The sequence below is a fragment of the Cyprinodon tularosa genome, unplaced genomic scaffold (assembly GCF_016077235.1).
Source record: "Cyprinodon tularosa strain WSP-4 unplaced genomic scaffold, ASM1607723v1 ctg476, whole genome shotgun sequence".
Classification (NCBI taxonomy): Eukaryota; Metazoa; Chordata; class Actinopteri; order Cyprinodontiformes; family Cyprinodontidae; genus Cyprinodon; species Cyprinodon tularosa.
In genome coordinates this window covers 502,315-520,756 of record NW_024039203.1, presented here as the reverse complement: position 1 = coordinate 520,756, position 18,442 = coordinate 502,315, and the positions used below count along the sequence as shown (strand labels likewise).

Below are 18,442 nucleotides of genomic sequence, written 5' to 3'. Positions count from 1 at the left end.
ACCACAAATATTGTTTTTTTCTAATAGAAGCATATGATTAAAAGTTTCATGTCTCTTTTTTGATTTTATAAAACAAAAATAGATATGCTATTTGGATTGGTTGCAGTTAATTTTTCTATTTTATTATCACAGACAGACATTAACCAATGAACCGATCTAAATTTTAAACCTAGAAGTGTTTGTTATGGAATTCAAAGGGGATGTGTAAAATTTTGCTCAGGATTTGCTACAATTAATAAACAATTAAAGAAGCAGAACTCATAGAGCATAATAATACTTTTATATATTAAACTGTTCCTACCTCGGAAGAACGATCACTATCTCCAAAGACATCCATTAATTCCGTTGGACTTTTCTTCAGAGTCTGGTCAACAGGCATAGTGTTGTCATTATAAGATGATACAAACTTAAAGTCACTTGTTCTAGATCCTGTTGTCAGGTAGGTGTCATAATTGTAGGCGCTGCGTAAAGTTCCTATCCCGTCTACATCTGCGTAATTAGGAGGCATGTAAGATCCTGGAATTGCAACTGCTCCATCAAACAACAGTCTGGGCTTTCTCCTCCGACAAAACCTCACTCCCAGGATAATGATGATGGAGGTCAGAAATAATGTGGATACAGAAACCAGCGCAATGATAAGATAAGAGGTCAGTTTCGAGTTCTTCTCATCATAAAAAATATCTTTCAGTTCTGGAACCTCAGCCAAGTTATCAGAAATAAGTAAATACATGGAACAGGTGGCAGACAGAGAGGGCTGTCCATTATCTTTCACTGCAACAATCAGGTTCTGTTTCATGCTGTCAGATTGTAAAATGTCCCGCTGTGTTCTGATCTCTCCACTGTGCAGATCAATAGTAAAAAGTTCAGGATCAGTAGCTTTGACTATATGATAGGACAACCAGGCATTTTGTCCAGAGTCTGCGTCCACTGCTATGACTTTGGAGACCAGAGATCCTCGTTGTGCAGCTTTTGGGACCAGCTCAGTCATGAAGGAGCTTCCTTCCGGGGCGGGATACAGAATCTGAGGAGAGTTGTCATTCACATCCGATATGGACACACTAACTGTAACATTGCTGCTGAGCGGAGGAGAACCATTGTCTCTGGCCAAAACCTGGACTTTGAAACTTCTGATCTGTTCATAGTCAAATGATCTCACAGCATGGACCACACCCGTATCTCCATTAACAGATAGATAAGAAGAAACTGAGGCACCATTCACCTCTCCAGATAACAGTGAATAAATCACTGTACCGTTTTGTCTCCAGTCTGGATCTTTAGCAGCAACTGTGCATAAGAAAGAGCCAGGTTTGTTATTTTCACTCACAGACGTGCTATAGGACTGTTCCTCAAACACCGGTGGGTTGTCATTGATATCAGCTACAGATAACTGAACAGTTTTAAAGGAGGATAGAGGTGGAGAGCCCTCATCAACTGCAACAATAGTAATGTTGTAATCAGATACAAGTTCACGGTCAAGTTGTCCTGTAGTCACCAGAGAATAATAGTTTTTAATAGAAGGGTCCAATTTAAAGAGGGAATTTTCTTGGATGGAGCAACGGATCTGTCTGTTATTCCCAGAGTCTCTGTCCTGAACGTTAATTATGCCCACCTCTGTACCAGGGGGCACGTTCTCAGGAATGGGTGTGGAGAGTGATTTTATATATATAATAGGCGCATTGTCATTTACATCAGAGATATCGATTATGACCTTGGAATAAGAGGTAAGCCCTAATCCATCTTTTGCTGTCACCCGAAGTTCAAAAATTGGTATGGATTCAAAGTCAATAGCATTTATCAATTTTATTTCACCCGTTTTACTGTCTATTTCAAATATTTCCTTAACTTCTTTGGAAATGTGTCCAAAATCATATGTTACTTCACCATGTAGTCCTTCATCAGCATCATTTGCACTGACCTGTAGAACAACAGAACCTATGGGAGAGTTTTCTGGAATGCTGGTCCTGTAAATTGGCTGGTTGAACACTGGAACGTTGTCATTTGCATCCAACACATTGATGTGAATCGTAACACTACCTGTCCTTTGTGGTGATCCACCATCCACAGCAGTCAAAACAAGATCTATCTCTTTTAATTTTTCACGGTCAAGTTCTCTGCTCAGGACAAGCTCCACAGAATTTGTTCCAACACCAAGAATAAAATTATCATTGTTCTGCAGGTTATAAGTCTGCACTGAATTTTGACCTATGTCTGCATCATGTGCTTCCTCAATAGGAAAACGAGCACCTTTCACTGCAGATTCCCGTATATCAATATGTATCAATTCCTTATTGAATTGCGGTTCATTGTCGTTAATATCCTCAATATGCAATTTCACTCGATGTAATTCTAATGGATTCTCCAACATGATCTCCTGATTCAAAACGCAGGATGCTTTGTCTCCACAAAGGCCTTCTCTGTCGAGCCTGTCGATGATAATCACATCTCCGTTACGAATGTTTATGTCAAGATATTTTTTCTGGCTTCCTTCAGTATCAATACGAGCCTTTCGAGCTGAAAGCTTGCCGACTTCGAGACCTAAGTCTTTGGCGATATTCCCAACCTGTGATCCTCGACGCATCTCCTCTGGAAACGAATAACTCAAATCCGCCTCTGCTGATCGTAAATAAAAAAGCACCATACAAAAAATAATTCCTGGGCCTGCACAGCACGTGATAGCCATATTCGTCTCCTGATCCGTTTTATATACAGGAAAAATATTGAAAAAAGAAAATTAGAGCTTCAGTATCCAAAGCCGCGTTTATTCTTTCTTCCGAGAGCTGCGGCACCCCGTCCTTCATTCTGCTTTATACCGTTGTGAGAATAACAGCAAAAGATGTAGTGCTGGTACAGAGCGACATCCTGAGTCTGTGCAAGAAATTACGGCCTGGTTCCCCGTCAGCCAAAAAACAGAATTTATTTTTAGACTGTGAGTATTTGGTTTCTAATTATAACATAAATAAATAAATAAATAAATAAATAAATAAATAAATAAATAAATAAATAAATAAATAAATAAATAAATAAAACTGAAGGGCTCCCTCGCTAATTGGTTCATTCTGATCAGAGAAACACGTTTAAATACTGCCATCTGGGCTGCCTGATTTTAGTCAAATCCCATTCGATCTCTCTCTTTCTCTCTGGCTGAGAAATTGTCATATATTTGATCTACTCATTTAAACCAAATTCCAAAAAGTGCCACTAAGATGAAAGTATCTGATAAATACTGAGGTAGCCTTCTCTTAACAAAAACACAGAGGTTTCATTAAATCATTCACCAAACACCAACAACTGCATCTACACACAAGAGATCAATTCAGATCGCATTTTGCTCTTGCAGTAGGATAAACTACGCTACTACACGGTGAGGGAAAGAGTGTGCGGGGATGTAGAAAATAAAACAAAAGACCACTACAGACTTAATATTCACAAAAAATTGTTGACAAAGAAAAGTTACACTGATTTCTAAAGATAAGATCCATCTACGTTTCAGAGCACAAGATGCCACACTGAAGCGCATCAGCAGTTTAAAAAATAGTGCTTTGAAAGCGAATATTTCATAAAAGAACATTAGTCACATTAAAAATCTATTCAACAACAGCGTGACCTTAGAATGAATAATAACCTCTGATTTAATTCATTGTAAAATTTAAATACAAATTCAATGAGAATAGTTAAAAATGCATAAATGAGCTAAGGACAAAATCAGTAAATAGGGAACTAGACCAGGAACAAAAATAAAGAGTGTATGTTGTTGTTGTCGCTGTTGTTTTAGACTTTGATCTGCAACAAGTTATTAAGAAGAGACTTTTCCAAAAGCCTAAATTAAGACCATTTTGAGTGGAAGCTTCGTTAATATATTAAAAAAAATCAATTAATGGCTTTATTCATTTAAATGTTTGTGTTGGAAAAAAATTCTACAGGAAAAAAACACAGACAATAGCAAACCAAATATGCTGCTTATATATTTCAAGTGACAGCATGTATTTAGAGATTTAGATTAATGATGCACAAAAAGCAAAACTAAGTTATTTCTACCTTGCAATGATGTTTCTATCATAAAACTGCTATTTGAAATTTCGTCTTACAATGAGTACCCCTCTCAGTCAAAAGTATTAATGGGTGTCCAAAAGTGGAATGTACAATAACCGATTATAAGATAAAGACTATTTTACTTAACCTCTTAATTTAAGCATTTAATTTTTATCATTTTATTATCTCCTTCTCAGATAAAAAACAAAAAAAACATAATTATATTGTCTGAAAGTTAGTAAGGAAACAAAGTGAATACAAAATAAAATCATATTATAAACCTATATATACAAAACTGGAGCTCCGTAGTTAAAGGTTAACATTTAAACTTAATGCATAGGGAATAAATGAGGGAAAAATATAGCTGATACCAGGCTGTTCTCTACATCAAGTCTGGTTCTCTACTTGGTTTTGATATGTGTCAAATCTGAAGGTAAACTCAAACATGTATGAAAAATGTTTTGGTTGATAAAAGCTTGTTAATTTTTCAATGGGTCCACTCAAAGCAAAACAGATCCCAGCTCTAGTTTATTTTACTACCTAAGCAATAAAATATGTTCATCTACCCTTTGCAATGCACTTACCAATAGGGCAATGCATACCCTGGTTGGGAAACACATATGTACAAAGGATTAAAATATCTAAACTCCAAAAACAGTTAAGGACAGGTGTTGTTTTTCTCATTGATAAAAGTCAATTTCTGAAAACCAGACATATCAACATACTCTACATCTTCTTCAAACTTGATCATACTTTTAACGTACAGTATCTATAAGGATTTTAATATATCAAAAGATTAACAATATTAGATAACAGTAATTAGTTAAATACACAATTGTTAAAGATAGGTTCTGTGTCTTTGAAGCTTTCTCTCTTTGGTTCTTTTTCCTGAAAAAAGATCACTCAGGATAAACTGTTTAACTGATAATTATTAAATAACCATGAGACATGACAACAGATTCTAATAGAAATTGTAATCTTACTCAGAACATAGAAGTTACTTAGAGTTACAGAAGCCAGCTGCATACCCCCAGGCTCACTTCACTTTAACTTAAAAAGTTAAAGAGGCATTTTATACATCTCCAGCCTGCCACATCCTCACGTTTTACATCATACAAGTTAGCAGATGAGGAGACATCCATGACTCCAGCCTTATCAAAATAGTACACTTTGTTCTTAGCTGAAGGACACCGCTCTAATTTCATTCCCAAATATTTGCTACATACAGAATGAAGATTATAACTGTATATCCAGACCAACCAGGAGTTGACTTCATGAATGTTCCTACCTCAGGAGAATCATCACAGCCTCCAAAAATATCAGCAAAGTCTGATGGAGTTTTCTTCATAGTCTCGTCAGCAGGCAGCGTGTTGTCATTGTAGGATGATACAAACTTAAAGTCACTGGTTCTGGATCCTGTTGTCAGGTATGTGTCATAATTATAAGCGCTGCGTAAAGTTCCCATACCGTCAACATCTGCGTAACTAGGAGGGAGGTAGGCTCCAGGGATGGCAACTGCTCCATCAAACAACAGTCGAGGCTTTCTCTTGCGACAAAACCTCACACCCAGGATGATCATGATGAAAGTCAGAAAGAAGGTGGACACGGAAACCAGCGCAATAATCAGGTAAGAGGTCAGTTTAGAGTTTTTCTCATAAGAAATATCTTTCAGTTCTGGCACCTCAGCCAAGTTATCAGAAATAAGTAAATACATGGAACAGGTGGCAGACAGAGAGGGCTGCCCGTTATCTTTCACTGCAACAATCAGGTTCTGTTTCATGCTGTCAGATTCCAAGATATCCCGCTGTGTCCTGATCTCTCCACTGTGCAGATCAATGCTAAATACTCCAGGATCAGTGGCTTTGACTATATGATAGGACAGCCAGGCATTCTGTCCAGAGTCGGCATCCACTGCTATGACTTTAGAGACCAGAGAGCCTCCATGTGCAGCTTTAGGGACCAGCTCAGTCATGAAGGAGCTGCCCTCCAGGGAGGGGTAGAGAATCTGAGGAGAGTTGTCATTCAAATCCGATATGAACACACTGACAGTCACGTTACTGCTGAGAGGAGGAGAACCATTGTCTCTGGCCATTACTTGGACTTTAAAACTCCTGAACTGTTCATAATCAAATGACCTTACAGCATGGATCACCCCTGTGTCTCCATTAATTGATAAATAAGATGATACAGAAGCACCTTTCACCTCAGCAGGTAACAGAGAATAAATAACTGTACCGTTTTGTCTCCAGTCGGGGTCTCGGGCCGAAACGGAGCATAAAGTGGAGCCAGGTTTGTTATTTTCATTAATATATGCACTATAGGAAGGTTCCTCAAATACTGGTGGGTTGTCGTTAATATCAGCTACAGATAACTTTACAGTTTTAGAAGAAGACAGAGGTGGAGAGCCCTCATCAGTAGCAGTGATTGTAATATTGTATTCAGATACTAATTCACGATCCAGCTGACCTGCCGTCACCAGTGAATAGTAGTTTTTAATCGAGGGAACCAGTTTAAAAGGAACATTTTTTTGAACAGAGCAGCTCACTAATCTGTTTCTCTCAGAGTCTCTGTCCTGCACGTTAATGATGCCCACTTCTGTACCAGGTGACACGTTCTCCGGTATGGGATTGGACAAGGATTTTAAATATATCACTGGAGCGTTATCATTTGCATCAGTGATATCAATAATCACTTTAGCTTCTGAAGACAGACCATAACCATCTTTGGCTTCAATCACGAGTTCATATTTAGATCCTTCTTCATAGTCTACTTCGCCTGCTACAACTATTTCTCCCGTTTTTTCATCAAGTGAAAACAGCTTTTCGGATTTTTCAGATATTCGGCCAAATTCATATGTCACCTCACCATTAAGACCTTCATCTGCATCTTTTGCACTTACTGTTATAACTGGAGTATTTAAAGGAGCATTTTCATGTAAGCTGGCTTTGTACACGGCCTCAGTAAAAAAGGGAGCATTATCATTAGCATCGAGCACTGTGACTTTAATGACAACAGTCCCTGATCTCTGTGGAGATCCACCATCCACAGCTGTCAGTAATAAATTCAGCTCGTGTTGCTCTTCCCGGTCTAATTCTTTATCTAAGACTAACTCTCCATATTTACTACCAGCATTTGCGCAATGGGGACAGCAAAATTAGGTTTTTGGGCAGGATTAACATTTGAACCGCAATCTGCCCTATATCTTGCATCATCCAGCAAAATATTGACGATTAACAGCCTTTAGCATCAATTTCGCTGATTTCCACGTTTGACGTATTTCAATTTTCCAACTTCTTGAAAGCCAAAATATATGTTTTCACATGTATCCTTCTATAGATATTTGCACTGACGTAGAACAACAGAACCTAGGAGAGTTTTCTGGAATCGGTCCTGTAAATTGCTGTTGAACACGGAACGTTGTCACTTTGCATCCAACCATGATTGAATCGTAACATCTGCTTTGTGGTGATCCACCATCCACGAGCTTCAAAACAGATCTAATCTCTTTAATTTTTCACGGTCAAGTCTCTGCTAGGACAAGCTCCAGAATTTGTTCCAACAATAAAATTATCTTTGTTCGCGGGTTTAGTCTGCACTGAATTTTTAGCCTCTGCTCATTGTCAATAGGAAAGAGCACCTTTCGCGCAGATTCCGTATATCATCTGGCATCATCTCATATGAACTGCGGGATCACCGTTAAATCCTCATTTCATTTCACTGAGTAATTCTAAGGCTCCAAATGATTCCTATCAAACGCAGATGCTTTGTCTCACAAGCCTTCCAGTCGCCGTCGGTGATCAACCCGTTAGAATGTTTATGTCAGATATTTTTTCTGGCTTCCCTCGTATCTCGACCCTTTAAGTGAAAGTTGCGACTTGAGACCTAAGTCTTTGGCGATAGCCCCTGCTGATCCTCGCGCATCTCCTCGGAACCGAATACTTAAATTTGCTGATGTAAAAATAAAAAAACGCCAATACAAAAAAATCCTGCCTGCAACATATACCATATTGTCTCCTGAATTAATGCATTATCGTCAAAGTAAAATTAAACAGTTGTCACTAGACTAAATAATCACGTAATTTTTAAAATACTGCAGACCATTTCATTCACGTCATAACACTTTTCAGTTTTAAAGAACAGAGCAGTCAGAAAATTCTAAGTACCATTTTTTATGCATCTACATTTTCACCTCTAATTTGATAATAATATCCATCCTTCATCATGATATATCTTTATGTTCAGTAGATTAAAAATATGGAATCATTAAATAGAACAAAACATTATGTCAACGAATAAGTGATATTTTTCAGCAAATTAAATAAAAAAATAAACATAGCTCAGAATTAAGAAATAATGTGACCCCGCCCCCACCTGTCCACACAAGGGATTGTATTTCTATTTATGTTAAGATAAATCCAATGCTGCATTGATTTACATTCATTTTGCCTATTGCATTTTGTCTTACATTTATCTTAACTTTACAATTACAAGTATATTCCTAACCCTGAGCTAAATTTAATCATCATATTTTTAATCATCATATTATGACTAACCAAAAGTGTATTTAACATACAGATTCGCATATCAGAAGATCAAACTATAACATCCTAAAATAATATGGTAAATGATCTGGTATAACACTTTTTTACAGTATGTACAAAATTATCTATATTTTTAAACTTCAATGGTTAAAGGAGTGGTCAATATCAGCACCAGGGACAGGGCCATTAGCACCAGGGACAGAGGCATTAGCACCAGGGACAGAGGCATTAGCACCAGGGACAGGGGCATTAGCACCAGGGACAGAGGCATTAGCACCAGGGACAGAGGCATTAGCACCAGGGACAGGGGCATTAGCACCAGGGACAGGGGCATTAGCACCAGGGACAGAGGCATTAGCACCAGGGACAGAGACATTTGCACCAGGGACAGAGGCATTAGCACCAGGGACAGGGGCATTAGCACCAGGGACAGAGGCATTAGCACCAGGGACAGAGGCATATATAAAAATCTGCTAGTTCACTTGACAGACAATCAAATTGTGGAGAACTTTGAGAAAATTTATGAGAAATATGTATATGTTGCATATATATTATTTATTAATTTATTTTTTTTATTTAGTTACATATTTTGCCTTAAAACAAACACAAGCAATAAAAAATGCAGTCAATAAAATTAAAACCCAAACTGTAAATTAAAAACATAAAAATCTAAACGAATAATTGTGTAAAAAATTAAAGAAATTCAGCAATTATATATATATTTTTTTGGATTACGCTCTCATAATGAACACAGAAGAAAACATCCAATAATGGAGGTATTGAATAATGCAGAAAAATTATAGCAATATGGAGTTTACTTGAAGTACAATATGTAGTATTAGTTTTTAACTTAAGGATCTGAGATTAAACCAATATAAAAACTATCTTTTTCAAAGCTCTACTGAGCTTTAAAACAAATAATTGTTATATCAAAAGTGAAAGCTGAAGAGATGCAAGATTTTAACTGCATTTATTTATTTATTTATTTATTTGACTCATCAATTGTTCAAATGATCATACAACAATAACATTACATATATAGTTACCTACAAGCTACCTACCTACAAGCAAAACTGTTTTTAGGCTAAAGTTAAAAAGTAGGTAAGAAATTTCCCTTTAGGAAAGTTTTTGCTTTATTTAAACACATCAACAAATTTGTTCAGACTTTTCTCTAGAGTCTCGTAGGTAGGCAGCATGCTATTATCGATTTATAGGACAAACTTAAAGTCACTGGTTTGTGATTCTGCTGTCAGAGAGGTGTCATAATTGTAAGGGTTGTGTAAAGATCCAGTCTCATCTAAATATGTGTAATTAGGAGGAAGATAAGCACCAGGGTCTGTTTGTAGCTTTTGGCATATTTTTTTAAAATTTATTTAACACTTATTTGATATTTTTTAAAGAAGCTAATGGCAGATAAATCTGATTGGGTGTGATTTATTTATTTGCACATGTTTTAACAATTATGTTCTAGATACACTCCAGTTTACTGACTCATATGTGGGAGGGGGAAAAAGATGTCAAGAAGACTTGCAGTGATTAAAAAAAAACTTGGCTACCTAATTATTACGGGGGTAAAAAATGCAGTAGTAAATTAGCATTAATCTTCAAAATATGTTATGACAGAACATGTAATACTTGTCTTATTGCATTTCTTTTCCATAGGCTAAGCATATTAAAGTAAACTGATTTAATGCAAAAAAGGATCAGTGTCCATGATAAATAATATACAGAACTCCTGAAAGGCAAGAGATAAAAAACATCTGGAAAAGAAAGGTTAGATTTTTTTCCAATTATTTTTTTCTGCCCTGAAAAACAATTAAAAAAGCAAAGTCATTTTTTTTGTTTGTTCTTACAATACTGTGTTATTACTACATAATAAGACAAACAGTCATTGTCAGCTGTCACATTCTTCAACTGTATAGTCAAACAGCCCTGGTTTTCAAGAGTCAATATCCCAAATGTAAAATAAGATTTTTTGGATACAGATAATGTACAAAAACTGTGCATTAATTGGCCATGGCATGTGGTTATCATGAAAACCTTGTAGTTTTATGAGCAATAGAGAATTATTTGCAGGGATGACCCACCATATTCGTAGGACAACATCTTTACTGTTCTTGCTTCATATCAAGACTGTATTTCCCAGATAACCTTAGAGTTGCTGTCAGTCAATGCTTATCATAAGTTAACTTAAGTTAGACATGGGTGTAAGAAATAATTTTGCAACAATCTAAATATGAATCCTTCAATTATTATATTTCTTTATTATAACAGCTAAATGGAACAAAGATGGGGAACTTAAAGAATTTTTAACCTCAAACAAAATCAAACAACGGAATGGGGGAAAAAACTCTGTTTAGTTTTCTAAGTTGTTTTTTTTTTCCCCACTAGCATAACACGAAAAATAAAATAAAAAATGGTTGGATTTCTAAGTATTTTTTCTCCACAAACACAAAATAAAACAAACAAACAAAAAAATAAACTTTTCTTATTCAGATTTTTTTTTCTCTTGCATGTACAGTGTAAAAGTTCTGGACGGAAATGTAACTGAAATCTGGTTAAAAGAAATTATAAGATGCTGAAACATAAAAAAAAAGCTGTGATTAAACAAATTGAATTGAATAATTTCTCAAAAACTACATACAAAGCAAAAAAAAAAGAAGAAGAAAAGTTAATAGAAAATATAAACTTTTTAATGTTTATCCTTAATGTTGTTCTAAGATTAAATTGATTCAAACCTCTAGTGCGGAGTCAAGATCCCCGAAGACATCAGGAAACTCTGCTGGTCTTTTCTCCAGTGTGTTATCAGCAGGCAGCGTGTTGTCATTGTAAGATGATACAAACTTAAAGTCACTGGTTCTTGATCCTGTTGTCAGGTATGTGTCATAATTGTAAGTGCTGTGTAAAGTTCCCGTGCCATCAACATCTGCGTAATTGGGAGGGAAATAGGCTCCAGGGATGGTAACAGCTCCATCAAACAACAATCTGGGCTTTCTTCGGTGACAGAACTTCACACCCAGAATAATGATAATGAAGGTTAGAAAGAAGGTTGAAACAGAAACCAATGCGATGATCAGATAAGATGTCAGTTTAGAGTTCTTATCATCATAAGAAACATCTTTCAGTTCTGGCACCTCCGCCAAGTTGTCAGAAATAAGTAAATACATGGAACAGGTGGCAGACAGAGAGGGCTGTCCGTTATCTTTCACTGCAACAATCAGGTTCTGTTTCATGCTGTCAGATTCTAAAATGTCCCGCTGTGTCCTGATCTCTCCACTGTGCAGATCAATGCTGAAAAGTCCAGGATCAGTGGCTTTGACTATATGATAGGACAGCCAGGCATTCTGTCCAGAATCTGCATCCACTGCTATGACTTTAGAAACCAATGATCCTCCGTGTGCTTTTTTGGGGATCAGCTCGGTCATGAAAGAGCTGCTCTGTAGAGAAGGGTAAAGTATCTGAGGAGAGTTGTCATTTTCATCTGATATGAACACGCTGATGGTGACGTTGCTGCTGAGTGGAGGAGAACCATTGTCTCTGGCCATCACGTAGAATTTAAAACTTCTGAATTGTTCATAATCAAATCATTTCAAAGCACGGATCATCCCCGTATCGCCATTCACAGATAGATATGTTGATACAGAGGCACCGTTCACTTCACCGGGTAACAGAGAATAAATCACTGTACCGTTTTGTCTCCAGTCTGGGTCATGAGCAGTAACGGAGCATAAAGTGGAGCCAGATGCTACATTTTCATTCACATATGCGCTATAGGACTGTTCCTCGAACACAGGTGGGTTGTCGTTGATATCAGCTACAGATAACTGAACGGTTTTGGAAGAGGACAGAGGTGGAGAGCCCTCATCAGTGGCAGTGATTGTAATATTGTAATTAAACACTAACTCGCGGTCCAGTTGTCCAGTTGTCACCAGAGAATAATAATCTTTAATTGAAGGGGAAATTTTAAAAGGAATATTTTGCTGTATTGAGCAGCGGACCTGTCCATTTTTCTCAGAGTCTCTGTCTTGCACATTAATGATGCCTATTTCTGTGCCAGGGAGAACGTTCTCTGGTATAGGGTTATACAAGGACGTCATGTCTATAACTGGGGCGTTATCATTAACGTCAATAATACTGATGATAACTTTAGCTTCTGAAGAAAGACCGTAGCCATCTTTGCCTTCAACAAATACCTCATATTTAGATTTTTCTTCGTAGTCTATGTTTCCTGTAACAGTTATCTCCCCTGTTTTAGAATCAAGAGAAAATAAAGTCTGCGAAATATCAGTTAGTCGGCTAAATTCATACGTAACCTCCCCATTAATTCCATCATCAGCGTCTGCTGCAGTTACCGTAATAACTGGCGTTTTTAAAGGACAGTTTTCGGGCAACTTGGCTGTGTATACAGCCTCTGTAAACACGGGAGCATTATCATTAGCGTCAAGCACAATAACATGTATGACTACAGTTCCTGATTTCTGCGGAGATCCGCCATCTACAGCTTTTAGAATCAGTTTTATTTCGCCCTGCTCCTCTCGGTCTAATTCTTTATCTAAAACCAGCTCTCCATATTTTCTCCCGGGGCTTGTCTGAATATTTAGCACAAAATTGGAGTTTTGTTGCAGAATGTAGTTTTGGACTGCGTTCAGGCCTATGTCGGCATCATGTGCAGCATTAATGCGGTACTTAGCTCCTTTGCCAGTTGACTCCCTGATTTCCAGCTTGATTATATCTTTTGGGAAAATCGGTTCGTTATCATTTATATCCTGAACCTGAAGAAACATCCGGTGCAGTTCCAGAGGGTTTTCAAAAAGCAGTTCAAATTTCAAAGCGCAAGTTGTTTTTTCCCCGCAATGCTCCTCTCTGTCTATTCGTCCAGCAACAAATAAATCTCCGTTTCTAATGTTCATTCCAACATACTGTTTTTCGCTTCCTTCCATTTTAACACGAGCTTTGCGTGTACCTAGTCTCCCTACCTCCAATCCCAGATCTTTGGCGATATTTCCGATAACATATCCAGGTTTTAGCTCCTCGTTGATAGAATATGTCAGATCTCCATGCACGATTTGCAACAGAACAAAGAAAAAAATGCTGCTGTACGGGTGTTGAACACGTCGAGCATTCATCGTATAAATCTTCTCCTCTAAAGCCAAACAATGTAGTTGTAAGAGTAATATGCGGTAATAACTTGTTTTTATCGCACTTGTCCGCGGCTTAGCTTATTCCTTAAAGAACAGAGGTTTATCTCCGCTTTGGGTGGTGTGCAAATGTATTATACCAGGCTTTAAATCCAAAGAAAGTATATAGTGACATCGTGAGTTAGAAGATGTTACAATACTATCAGAAATATGTTATATTACCCCAATCTGATATCACATATTTGCAAAATTATTTAATCAATCTTACCATATCCACTTTTTTTGCAAGGATTTTAATTGCAATTTTATTGGCCATATAGGAAATATTTTTAAATAAAAATAGATAAAATTAATACATCAAAAGACACTACAAATGGCCTTCTTTGCTTGACTTTTTTTTTACTAAAATTGAATAAAGTTGCACTAACATAATTATTTCTCATAAACACCGATGGAGCCTTCTATGAACAAAAATAGAAATGTTGGCTGAAGCAATTCTTCAAAAACCAGCAAGTAGCTACATTTTAACACGATAGTAGATCGCATTTTACTGAGGTAGGATAAGGGTTGAAATAATTTACTTCATCGATAGAAAAACTGCTTCAGATTAAATATTTTCGGGAGTGGATGAGGAAAAAAAGTCATACCGCTTCAGACAAAATGTTCAAAGGAGGTCTAGAAATTAAACATATCTAACGTTCAGGAACAAAAAATAAATGAATTAATTAATACGAAGCACTTCCTACGGACACTTTAGTGGTATTTTACACGCCGTGCAACAACAGCTGTATACTATATATATATATATATATATATATATATATATATATATATATATATATATATATATATATATATTCTAAAAAAGAGATAAGGTGTCCTCCAGGAGTTAGGTGAGCGGCATATATTGTGTCCCCGATAAAAGCCACGGAGAGACATATCTAGTTTTGTGTTGTATTTACTGTGGTTCTACTGACATGTACACACAAAAAGTCCAGTAGGTATGAGGATATAAAGGGTGAATGTTAGGAGAAAAAACGGGCAAAAGGAGATAACGAGCTGTACGCTGAAGTATCAGGAGAAAAAACTGTCAGGCATCTCACAAGCAGGTGTGGTGCATTTAAAAGGGTCAGGACCACTACGGTGCGTTCAAGAACGTCGGACATATGAATGCTCACAAAAACAATATAAATGATTATAACACTGAAGTGGATGTGAATAACATTACATTTTCAAGATTCAAAGATATAGTTAAGGAAAGGTCTTATTTTCTCTGGGGGGAAATCTATGTCTCAAACAAAGCCTATCAACAAATTCGGAGTCCTTTTTAGACTTTATCATTATTTGATTATTTATATAAGGATTTGAAAATGTAGAACTAAAATAACAAATATAAGAAAACTGCAGCAAGGTAAATAGCAGGTTCAGATTTGTGACACGTATTATTCCAAACATACAGAACAGAAGAAGATTTAGCTACTTCGTAAATGTTCCTACCTCTGGAGAATAATCACAGCCTCCAACGATATCAGTAAAGTCTGACGGACTTTTCTTCAGGGTCTGATCAGCAGGCAGAGTGTTGTCATTGTAAGATGATATGAATTTAAAGTCACTGGTTCTGGATCCTGTTGTCAGGTATGTGTCATAATTATAAGCGCTGCGTAAAGTTCCTGTCCCGTCAACATCTGCGTAATTAGGAGGGAGGTAGGCTCCTGGGATGGCCACTGCTCCATCAAACAAAAGTCTGGGCTTTCTCCTGTGACAAAACCTCACTCCAAGGATGATAATGATGAAGGTAAGAAAGAAGGTGGACACGGAAACCAGTGCGGTGATCAAATAAGAGGTCAACTTTGAGTTCTTCTCATCATAAGAAATATCTTTCAGTTCCGGCACCTCAGCTAAATTATCAGAAATAAGTAAATACATGGAACAGGTGGCAGACAGAGAGGGCAGTCCGTTATCTTTCACTGCAACAATCAGGTTCTGTTTCATGCTGTCAGATTCTAAAATGCCCCGCTGTGTCCTGATCTCTCCGCTGTGTACATCAATAACAAAAAGTCCAGGATCAGTGGCTTTGACTATATGATAGGAAAGCCAGGCATTCTGTCCAGAATCTGCGTCCACTGCTATGACTTTGGAGACCAGAGTTCCTTTATTTGCAGCTTTAGGGACCAGCTCAGTCATGAAGGAGCTGCCTTCCGGGGCGGGATACAGAATCTGAGGAGAGTTGTCATTCACATCCGATATGAACACACTGACAGTCACGTTGCTGCTGAGTGGAGGAGAACCATTGTCTCTGGCCATGACATGCACTTTAAAACTCTTTAATTGTTCATAATCAAATGATCTTACAGCATGGATCACACCCGTGTCTCCATTAACAGATAGATAAGATGATACAGGGACACTGTTCACCTCAGCAGGTAACAGAGAATAAATCACTGTACCATTTTGTCTCCAGTCTGGATCTCGAGCAGAAACGGAGCATAAAGTGGAGCCAGGTTTGTTATTTTCATTAATATATGCACTATAGGACTGTTCCTCAAACACAGGTGGGTTGTCATTGATATCCGCTACAGACAGCTGAATGGTTTTAAAGGAGGACAGAGATGGAGAACCCTCATCGATTGCTGTGATTGTAATATTGTAATCAGAAACTAGTTCACGGTCCAGTCCGCCGGTGGTCACCAGAGAATAATAATTCTTAATGGAAGGAACCAACTTAAAAGGAAGGTTTTTTTGAATGGAACAATGAACCTTTCCATTTTTTTCAGAGTCTCTGTCCTGCACATTAATTATGCCTACCTCTGTACCAGGAAGGGCGCTCTCAGATATGGGGTTGGATAGTGATTTTAAGCTTATAGTAGGTTGATTGTCATTGACGTCTATTATATCTATCATTACTGTGCAGTATGAAGTAAGACCTGGTCCATCTTTAGCTCGTATTCGTAATTCAATCGAAGAATCGGTTTCGTGATCAATAGCACCCTTTACTTTTATCTCTCCTGTCTTTTGATCAATGGAAAACAGAGAGACATAGTTATTAGACATATGGTCGAAATTATAAGTTATCTCTCCATTTGGACCTTCATCTGCGTCAGTTGCACTCACCTTTACTACTATAGTATCAGCTGGGGAATTTTCTGGCAGGCTTGCTTTATAAACCGGCTTGCTGAAAACCGGAGTGTTATCATTCGCATCAAGCACTGTAACAACAATAACTGCTGTACCTGATCTCTGGGGAGTGCCCCCATCCAGAGCAGTAAGGACTAGTTTTATTTCGCTCTGTTGTTCTCGGTCTAATTCTTTGACCAAAACCAATTCTCCTTGTTTCCGTCCAGGAACCTCTGTATTTATATTTATGGTGAAATGCTCATTATGTTGCACAATATAGCGCTGTACAGCATTTGTGCCGATGTCCGCATCACGGGCCTCGCTAAGTAAGAATTTGGCTCCTTTATTCGCCGATTCTCTTATCTCAAATGAAATCAAGCCTTCGCTAAATTCAGGGGCGTTGTCGTTGATATCTTGCACCTGAATGCTGATGCGTTGAATCTCTAAAGGGTTCTCCAGAATCAGCTCCTCTTTCAAAACACAGGTCGACTTCTTGTCACAAAGGCTTTCCCGGTCGATCCTTTGAGTGACAATCAAATCTCCATTGCTCAGGTTTATATCAAAATATCGTTTGTCATCCCTGTCCGTGTCTATGCGAGCTTTACGAGACGAAAGAGTGGAAATCCCCAATCCCAGATCGCTGGCAATATTTCCGACCACGGATCCACTTTTCATCTCCTCAGCTATTGTGTAGCTCACATCTCCATTCGCAAAATAGAGCCGGAGAAAGATAAAAACACAAATGTGGATGAAAGAAAGTCCGCTGACTGTATTACTCATGGTTCCAAATGATACCTTCCTTATTTCTCCACTTTGTTCAAAAAAGAATGTTATAAATTCAATTCAAGCGGTTTATCATCAAAATAATGTCGAAGCCGGTCCATTTAACCGACAGAAACGCTGCAGCACCACGACGTTTGGGAAAACGAAAAAAAAGATTAAGAGACGGAGGATTTCCTTTTTTCCATGGTGTACAGTGACACCAAGCGTTCTAAACAGACGTAGAAATGAAGAAAATTTAAAATAATAATTCGTGAGAAATATGTTTATTTTTTTACTCGTTTATGGGAAAATGTTTGAAAATTAAACAATTAGGGACTACTAAATTAAAGAAGAAGATGAAGTGAATAATCTTACTGAGCCCATTAGAGACTTCATCACTAATATAAAAACACACAAAAATAGTAGTTATTACATTAACTTTGAGGCAGCACACATGCATGGGAACAAGCAAAAAACGTCTTAATGCAAAACAGCACTGCAGATATATATATTTTCTCATTTAGACACTAACGCATATTTATCTAAAAGGACATTCATCCCACCTATATCAAAACATGTGTGTATTCAAATAGGCAACTCACCATCTATGAAAAATGATTTTGAAGCACCCAGAAATTTAATGCATGTTGTAAAATAAAAGGATATAAAGTAATTTCCTTCATGGATGAAACAATGTTTGCAATCTGACAATAAAATCTGAAAGGGCCATAAATCCCAAAGTCATTACAAATCTATACCTTATATATCCTAAGAGAATTCCCAAAAAAGATTTCATCACATTAAGTTTTCAGGTACCCTGTAACCTCAGAGTGTAAGTTGTATGTAGGCAATATGATG

The 18,442-nt window shown here is 37.3% G+C and overlaps 2 protein-coding genes across 2 annotated transcripts; both read right to left on the bottom strand.

The window, feature by feature from the left end:
- Positions 1 to 286: 286 nt before the first annotated feature.
- LOC119794341 (protocadherin gamma-A11-like) lies at positions 287 to 2,796 on the bottom strand. Its single transcript, XM_038301863.1, has one exon. The coding sequence runs from the start codon at positions 2,678 to 2,680 to the stop codon at positions 287 to 289; it is 2,394 nt and encodes a 797-aa protein (XP_038157791.1). The 5' UTR covers positions 2,681 to 2,796.
- Positions 2,797 to 11,291: 8,495 nt separating this feature from the next.
- LOC119794353 (protocadherin gamma-A9-like) lies at positions 11,292 to 13,839 on the bottom strand. Its single transcript, XM_038301879.1, is given in 1 exon segment — positions 11,292 to 13,839. A coding segment is annotated over 1 exon segment (2,394 nt). The 5' UTR covers positions 13,697 to 13,839; the 3' UTR covers positions 11,292 to 11,302.
- Positions 13,840 to 18,442: the final 4,603 nt, after the last annotated feature.